This window comes from Arachis ipaensis, chromosome B8 (genome assembly GCF_059453495.1).
Source record: "Arachis ipaensis isolate K30076 ecotype BB chromosome B8, ASM5945349v1, whole genome shotgun sequence".
Taxonomy (NCBI): domain Eukaryota; kingdom Viridiplantae; phylum Streptophyta; class Magnoliopsida; order Fabales; family Fabaceae; genus Arachis; species Arachis ipaensis.
Window position 1 is genome coordinate 6,632,099 of NC_142443.1, and position 9,492 is coordinate 6,641,590.

The 9,492-nt window shown below is 39.5% G+C and overlaps 1 protein-coding gene across 1 annotated transcript; it reads right to left on the reverse strand.

Moving 5' to 3' along the window:
- Positions 1–599: 599 nt before the first annotated feature.
- On the reverse strand, positions 600–1,778 carry LOC107614267 (uncharacterized protein At1g08160). The gene has a single exon (XM_016316493.3). It carries the CDS (start codon positions 1,535–1,537, stop codon positions 791–793), a length of 747 nt encoding a protein of 248 aa, XP_016171979.3. The 5' UTR covers positions 1,538–1,778; the 3' UTR covers positions 600–790.
- Positions 1,779–9,492: the final 7,714 nt, after the last annotated feature.

Below are 9,492 nucleotides of genomic sequence, written 5' to 3' on the forward strand. Positions count from 1 at the left end.
CCGAAACTCTAGATAAACTATAATGATATTACTACAACATGTTCAGAGGATCCAATGTAACAGAAAAATACAAAAGTAGGTCTCAAAGCTTTGTTAATTTCAGAATAATATAAACTGCATTTGCCGTTATGTGATCAACCTCTATTCGGAAGAATACCAAGAAAACAGCCAAAACCATGCCTAGAAATGCATTTACCACTCGACAGATTATTTTCATTCTATCCCAATAGGCAATACATACCTCAAGACAATGCATAGTCATGGTGACATAAAGAAAGGCATAGATTAATTTACTTAAAATTGATATAGCCAAATGATATTTTTCCCTCTCATAGTATTATGAAAATTGACAAGCGAATAGTTTGTCATAATCTATTAGTTGAACCTATCAACAGACAAACCATAACCAACAATATAAGTTAGTTGCTACAGTCATCGTAATAGACCATTGACTCCCTCAATGAACCAGAGCATACCATCTGAGAATACATCACTTGCTTCCCTCTCTGTGTCTCTCATCTCTAATAAACATACAAACGTGCAAATTTCTTCTATCACGCATATTTCCAAATCTCAATGCACTTGAAAAGGAACCAAAATGCCAAAAAATTACGCGAATTATATACAACCATACTATTAATAAACTAACCAACAATATCCAATTCAAATCCTACGAAAAAAAGCACTTGAAAACACAAATCACTAAGGCACAAAATTAAACCATTATACCAATTTGAATTTAGATTTTTCCTCCTTTCCTCAAACCTAGGGTTTCAAAAAAACTGTTCAGTCAAGTCCACACCTGGCACTCCCTGGATCCGCCGACAAGCTGACCGGAGGAGGATTTCGACGTTAAGCCCACGGGAACCTTCCGGCAGAGAACCTTGAGCACGCGCGGCCTGAACCGCCACGAACCGGATCGGAAGGATGCGGAAGCCAGCAGCTGCACGTCGAACGTAACGGAGCCACTCGACTTCTCGGCGTTCAAATCGGTCACGGCGCGTGGCTCGAGGTAAGCGTCGACGGCAACCAAGGTTGCGTTGAGCGTGTTCTCGGACCTGGTGTCCTGCTTGAACGGCGGTAGCTGCGAGTCGGCAAGGTAGTTAGAGTGGTAGAAGAGGGAAGGGCGAAGCACGTTATAGGTAACGGACATCTTGTGGTTATTGTTGCGGAGGAGGAAGGTGAGGTGCCACGTGGCGGAGACGGTTTGTGCTGTTGTGGAGAAGTTCTGGACGGAGAAGGTGGTGATGGTGAAGTGAGGGAGGGAAGGGCGGAGGACGAGCCAGGTGATAATGAGGACGACACCGAAGACGACGGCGAGGCAGATCATGGTGGCGATGAAGGCGCGGAAGAAGGAGCGGGAAGGGGAGTAGCGCTGTTGGTAGGGTTGGGGATTGTAGTACTGAGGATGGGGCTGGTAGGGAGGAGGTGCGGCGTAGGGGTAGGCGGTGGTGGATGGCGGTGGCGGTTGGCCACCGTTAGGGTGGTTGAAGGGTGGGGCCGGGTAACCGGTGGCGGTTCTAGAAGGTTCTTGCATTGATCTGAGCTGAGGTGAAGTTAAGTGAGTGAATAGTGAATTAGTGAGCAAGGAAAGAGAATGTGTTTGGATTTGGGGATTTAATTTCAAATTTTAATTTTAATTGAATTTCATTTTCATTTCATATCTCACGTCAACAACGGAACGCGCTTGTTACTTGTTGGGTGTAACGGCAAGGTTCTCAGGATTCCTTCAGTAAGAAGGAATAAAACAAACAACACAACCTATATTTTACAAGATGGTTCTTGATCTTTTCAGTAAATAGTAGTATTTATATTTATACTTGGCCTAAACTTTTGGCTTAGGATAAAGCTGTTATTTGATTGGGAACGGGGTGGACTGGACGGTGGTGCACAGATAAAGTTAACAGTTGCATATTCTTTAGGGGAAAACCACAATAAAATAAGTACATTTCCTTTTCACATCGATATTGGTTAGTGCTTGATCCATTTGGCAAAAGGCATCCAAAAATCGTCGCTTGCATTCAAGTTAGATCCTTTTTTATGTATTATTATTCATATTCAGACGCGTAAATATTAATGCCCGTTTAAAAATGGAAAAAGCTAATCCAGGATTTAGAATAAATCACAATAAAATAATTCTGTAAATCTTTGAAGAGTTTGGGCCCAGATTTGTGAAAGCCCAATCGTACTTTAAATGTGCAATCAACCCATGTGATCACGTCCTCCGGGCCTTTCTAACGCAAAAGGACAGATTATGACAAAAAAAAAAAATGAAAGAAAGAATCTACATTTGGGGCATGGGAATTAGGAGTGGGGACTTGAGAGTAGAGGTGAGCACAGGTAGCGGGTACCCGATTATCCGTCCGAATTCGAACCGAATTAATTAAATTGGTTCTGAAATTAACAGGTAATTGGATCCAACCCGAACCAAATCAATGGCTTTTGTTAGTGATTGATTCGGGTATCGGTTTTGGGGGTGCGGAACCCGAACCAACCTGCGAATCCGATTATATATATATATATATATATGGCTTTTTCATTAGACAATGATTATTCATTATTAATATGTTTGGATTTTAATGAGTTTAGTTTTTAATGTAGGAAAAGTCTAGGGGGCAGCAACTTTTGTGTTTTTTGGCCAGCACTTAACCATCAAAATAAAAGTGAGTGATCTCCCACCATTAGATGTAATCTCACACCATTAAAAATACTATTGATGGCTAATTGATTGTTACAAAATAACAAAATTGCTGCCCCCTAGCATTCCTCTTTAATGTATTTGGTGTTTAACATGTTTGGATTATTTCTATTGATGTTACATGTTTATTGTATTTGTTAAATTTTTAAGATAAAAATTTGGTTTTTTTTTTTTAATAAATTTCAAAATCATCGGTACTCAATTACCCGAACCGAACTAATCCGTTTTTAATCGGTTTAGTTTGGTTCAGATACATGTACAAAAAAATACAAATTTAAATCAAACCGAACCAATTATATTTTGATCGGTTCGATTTTAATTTTACCATAAATCTAAACTAAATCGACCCGTGTTCACTCCTACTTGAGAGTGTGTTGACCATAAACAAGGTCGTGGTGTTTCAGATGAAATTATTGTAGGCCAACGAAAAACAAATTAAAGAATTGATTATTGTCCAATAATGAAATTGATGACTTATGAATGACATTGAAAGATACTCGTTTTTACATATGTTTGTAGTTTTATTTAATTGATGACTTATGAATGATTTTATTCTATTTTCCCCTAACATTGAATAAGGATGTTTACAATTAACAAGAAATTGGCATGTTCATAGAAACATACTTGAGCAAAGAGATACAAATACACTTGGCCTCTCGGCTTTCGAGGAAATGCTTGAGAGTCAAATACTAAATAGAATTGCATCACCGGCTCTTATATGTAATTTGGTTTCCTGTTAAGTGGCATTTGATTAAGTATGTGTTTGAATTGTGGTCTGTGAAACTGAAATTTGAATAAAAATAATTTTATAAAATTGATTTTGAATAAATTTATGTTAATATGATTTATGTTTGATAATTTTATACTAAAATTGATTTTGATAAAATAAATATTATTTGAATAATATGAGTTAAAATCACTTTTAGATAGATAATTACTTAAAAAGATATGATATTAAATTATAATATTATGTTTTTATACATATTTAATTTTTTATATTTTTTTATATATTTTTTATATAATATACTTTTAGTACTCTTAGTACTTTTTTTAGTACGCTATAATTTTTAACTATTATTATTATTTATAATTAATTTTTTTATTTAATTTATTTCACTTAGTAGGATCAATAAATTCTATTATAAAAAAATAATAATAAATATAATACACAAAAATCACAACTATAAAAATATATAATGTCAAATAAAAAATTAATAAAAAATATAAATAATAAATAATAAAAAAGTTCATATAGAAAGAAATAATAAGAATTCTATAAATAATGCAATAACATGTATAAAGGATAAAATTGATAAAAGAAAAATAAATGTTGAATGTAGTGGCTAAAAGCCCGTTAGTACAACGGAGAAGCTAGAAATGATTTTTTTTTGTGACTGAACATAACATAAAAAAAATACCTAAGAGAAAGAGTAACACTCCTCTCTAATAATAATGTCTAAATTATTAGGGGATTGTAACCACTCTAGGTACACCTGCTTGTTTAAAGCAGCAGTCTTAGCCATTAAATCAGCCGCTCTGTTTGCTGTACGCTGGATGAGCACTAAAGTAGCTGTCCAATTGCGCTGAAGCATCTCTTTGATTTTGTCAAGCAGATCAGAGTCATTCGTAATCATGCTGGTTGTGCCTCGCGAAACAAGAAGAAATGCATCAAGATTATCAGTTTCACATATGACCTCTTTACACTCGCAATCCCAAGCCATAACAAGCCCTCTCCAAATAGCATGAAGCTCACAAGAGAGAACACTAGAAAGAGGTATACTGGCAGAACAACCTTTCATCCAAATTCCCATGCTGTCTCTAATAATACATCCAAAGCCCGCTAATTGCCCATTTTCAAAAACGCTTGCATCGCAGTTCACTTTACAGACATTCATTGGAGGTGGTTCCCAGTTATATTGCAAAGAGGAAGGAATAATATGTTTTTGATTGGTAACAACCTTAGAGAAATCGCGAGCAGCATGTTGAACTAAGTGAACAATTTTCTCCTTACTCCATGAATCATCTTGATGGAAGATGTCATTGTTCCTATCCCTCCAAATCCACCAAAAGGCCGCTGCAAAGAGAAACTCATTTTTGTTGAGGTTAGAACGAATCCAAGACACAAAATCCAAACTAGAGTCCTCAGCGGTCATTCCCAAATTTAAGCTAATCCAAATCTGACGAGCTTTTTGGCAAGTCCTAAAGCAGTGGTTAATATCCTCTAGAGCAAGATAACATCGCTGACAAAAATCAGAAGTAGCAAGACCTCTTTGAAACCGGTAACTAGCTGTGGGAACTCCGTTGTTGAGACAAAGCCAAAGCAGACACTTTATCTTCTCCGGTATTCTCAAGCGCCAAAGCCAAAGCCAATTTTCATTATCGTTCCAGCCAAATTTCTTCTTCAATAGCCATTCATACCCGCTTTTAGTCGAGTAGGTGAGAGTATTTGAGTTTGTCCAAAACCAACCTGTTTTATCTCCTGCCTGCTTGATAGGATCAAAGAGCATCAAATCAAGTTTAACTTCTTTCGGAATCATTGTGCAAAGAATATCCCACCGCCAAGAAGCTAGAAATGATTGCTTCTTATAAATGTGATTTTGTGAACAAAATCACTTCTGCGTTTGTAGAGAAGAAAATTAGCCAAACCAAAAAATAATTTTGTGAATAAAATTACTTCTGCGTTTGTAGAGAAAAAAATTAACCAAACTACAAATTGAAGCGTGATTTTTCTCTTCAAACATGATTGTCAAACACACCCTAAACATAGTGACCGCTAATATATTCTAATCTACACAAGTTTTTCTTTGATTTTTTTCCCAGAAAAAGTTAACGTAGATGGGTTAAAACAATAAAAGTTCAACTATTATATACGAACATGGAATTGTCATCACATTTTTTTTAATATTCAAGAAAAGTAGTCCATCCATTCAAACGTTAGGGGAAAAAGGTATTACATCCCCATACAAATTAAATCCTATTAATTAAATTAATTTGTTATCTTTCATTTAATGGTGGTACAGTTAAGTTAAAATTATAGAAAAATTTTTAAATATATTAAGTATATTTTGGTGTTTTAATAATTTAATTGTTGATCTTAATTATAAAAATATATATAATATATTAATTAAAATTAACTGTTAAGATTATTGGAACATTAATGTTTTGGACACATTTAAAAAATTTTTAAAATTATAACCTGTTGCAAAATTATGATTGCCACGTGATAACCGAAGGTATTTTCTTTGAAAACATACATATAATTATTTTTATATCACGTTAATAGTTGATAATTATTAAATAATAATTTAATCAAATATATTAAATCATCTAACAATTTTTAATTATCAATTTCGTATATAAATAACTGTATCTGAATTTTCAATATTTTTTTCATTGAAAGCCTACAACATGGTTGGTTCATCATAGGAAATACAACTTGTTCATACCCTAACCCAACGTTAAGGTCCAGAGCCAAATAGGATAAAAAGGCCCAATTCATAGATTGGCATCTCCACATAACCGACCTCATCACAAGAGGTCAGATTAGACACAAGCTCTACCCTAAAGAGGTTGGGATCGAAGATTAGCTAGCAGATAACACTCATTCAAATAAGTAAACTGCCCCTAAAATCTCTCAACTCACTTCCAAGAGCCATATCTCAACTTCCCTAAGATAAAGGGATGGCTATCCTCCTTAAAAGGTGGAACTACTCTAACGGTGGTTATTGGTTCACCACTATAAATACACTGACACCCCTCAGGTATCTCTAAGTTCCAATATTCTCCAAACTTGCTTAGACCCTTGCTGACTTAGGCATCGGAGTGTCTTTGCAGGTACCACCCCCCTCCCATTCTCTCTCACGCACACAAGTCGGACGGAGGCTCCCAGACGCCAACCTAGTCAAAGGGCTCCCTTCTTTAGACGATTGGGAAAACCCAACGAGTCCAGCCCACTAATCTCCGGTTACCCATTGTAACATTGGCGCCGTTGTTGGGGACCCGAGAGATCAACTAGTAATGGCGGACAATTCACCCGAAGATGGCCACACAGCGTCCGATTCTGAGCAAGAGAATTTGGGCATTGGGAACAACGACGCGGACATAGCCACCCACCAAGGGGTGAACAACCAGCATAGAGAAGGTACATCTGGGTTGAAAGACCCGAAGGCAAACTCTTCTGAAGGGCGCGAATCAGGAAAGGAAGGACAAACCCATGCAACGAATTTCATGGGATTGTTCCATGGCCACCAAGGGCGCCTGGAGCAGCTGGAGAAGGAGTTAGAACGACAACGAGAGGCATAGAGGAACTTGAGGAATGAGATAGAGCGACGAAAAGAGTTAGAAGAAAAGCTCTTAAGGCTGGAGTCCGCGCTCAAAAGTCGAAGCTCCCGTAGCGACCGAGAAGATTCCCCCTTGGGAGGAGAAGACCCGTTCAGTGAGGACATAATGAGGGCAAAAGTTTCGAGGAACTTCAAAAGTCCTGATATGGACCTCTACGACGGGACCACGGATCCAAAGCATCATTTAAGCAACTTCAAAAGTCGGATGTACTTGGCCGACGCCTCCGATGCTACTCGCTGCAAGCCTTTCCCAACCACCTTGACGAAAGCAGCGATGAAGTGGTTCGACAGTCTTTCCCCAAAGTCAGTCACTAGCTTCGACGACCTCTCGCGAAAGTTCTTGATGCGATTCTCCATCCAGAAGGACAAAGTAAAGCACGCACCGAGCCTACTGGGAGTAAAACAGGAGGTCGGAGAATCCTTAAGGGACTACATGGAAAGGTTCAACAAAGCATGCTTGGAGATTCAAGACCTGTCCACAGAGGCAGTAATTATGGGCCTAGTAAATGGACTCAGAGAAGGTCCCTTCTTCCAGTCCATATCGAAAAGGCACCCGACCTCCTTAAGTGATGTACAGGAAAGAGCCGAGAAGTACATCAACATGGAGGAAAACGCCAGACCGTGAGAGCCAAACTGGCGACTTGGACACTCTCACTCATCGAAAGAGAAAGTAAGAGAGCCCAAGAAAAAAGAGGAAGTTGGCCCTGAAAGGCCTAGGAGATATCACTCTTATACTCCTCTAAGAGTTTTCCTAGTTGACGTATACAGGGAAATTTGCCATACTGAAAGGCTACCACCCCCTAGACCCATCAAAAACAAAAAGGGGAAGGGGGAGAGTCGTGGCAACTACTGTGAGTACCATAAGATATATGGTCACTCAACAAATGATTGTTACGACCTTAAAAATGTGATAGAAAAGCTGGCCAGGAAAGGTCGGCTTGATAGATATCTCATGGAAAGGTCGGACAATCATGGAAAAAGAAAGCGAGATGATGATGACCGAAGGGATCCACCACCACAGACTCCGGAAAGACATATACATATGATCTCAGGGGGATTCGGGGGAGGTGGCCTCACAAAGTCATCTCGCAAGAGACACTTGAAGGAAGTCTACCAGGTCGGGAGCGAAGTTCCCGACCTCCCAACTATCTCCTTCACCAAAGAAGATAGGCAAGGAATCATTCCTGGACATGACAATCCAGTGGTGATCACCATGGTTCTTGCCAATGCCCATCTTCACAGAATCCTGGTAGATCATGGGAGCTCAGCCGACATCCTTTTCAAACCAGCATTCGATAAGCTGGGGTTGGATGAAAAGGAGTTAAGAGCTTATCCTGACACCCTGTATGGACTGGCGGATACACCAATAAAACCACTGGGATTCATACCCCTCCACACGACTTTTGGAAAAGGAGCGAAATCCAAAACTCTGAGCATCGACTTCATAGTCATCGATGTGGGATCCGCCTATAATGCTCTAATAGGCAGGACCACCCTAAATAGGCTCAGAGCAGTGGTGTCCACCCTGCACCTGTGCATGAAATTCCTAACGTCAGAGGGGATAGCAACCATCAGGAGAGATCAGAAACTGGCAAGGAAGTGCTACAACGAAAGCCTGAACCTGGGAGGAAAGGGCAAGGAAGTTCACACCATAGAGCTCGGCGGAGTCAGAGCCAAAGAAGAGCTGTGGCCGCAACCAGTGGAAAAAACTGAAGAAGTACAAGTTGGAAAGGAGGAAGGAAAAAACACCAACATAGGGGCCAGCTTAAGGGGAGACCTGAAACAGAGGCTGATAAAGCTCCTACAAGATAATTCCGACCTCTTCGCCTGGAAAGCTTCTGACATGCCAGGGATAGATCCCAAACTCATGTCCCACAAGCTTTCAGTATACCCCGGATCGCGACCTGTACAGCAACGAAGATGGAAGCTCGGACCAGAACGGGCTCAAGTGGTGGAAGAGCAAGTACAAGCCCTCTTAGAAGCCGGCTTCATCAAAGAGGTCAAGTACCCAGCATGGCTGGCAAATGTAGTGCTGGTCAAGAAAGAAAACGGCAAATGGAGGATGTGCGTCGACTACACTGACCTGAACAAGGCGTGTCCCAAAGACCCATATCCACTTCCAAACATTGATACCTTGGTAGACTCCAGCTCGGGGTATCAATACTTGTCGTTCATGGATGCGTACTCGAGATACAATCAAATCCCGATGTACAAGCCGGATCAAGAAAAAACATCATTCATCACGCCCAGGCAAACTATTGCTATGTGGTCATGCCTTTTGTATTAAAAAATACGGGAGCCACATATCAAAGGCTGATGAATAAGGTGTTTGCTCCTCACCTTGGGAATTTAATGGAAGTCTACGTGGACAACATGCTAGTAAAAACCAAGGAGGAGACCGACCTCTTGACAGATCTCTCGCAAGTCTTCAACACCATAAGGTTGCATGGGATG

Coding starts and splice junctions, on each gene's coding strand:
- LOC107614267 (XM_016316493.3), bottom strand. CDS start 1,537: ATGCAAGAACCTTCTAGAACCGCCACCGGTTACCCGGCCCCACCCTTC.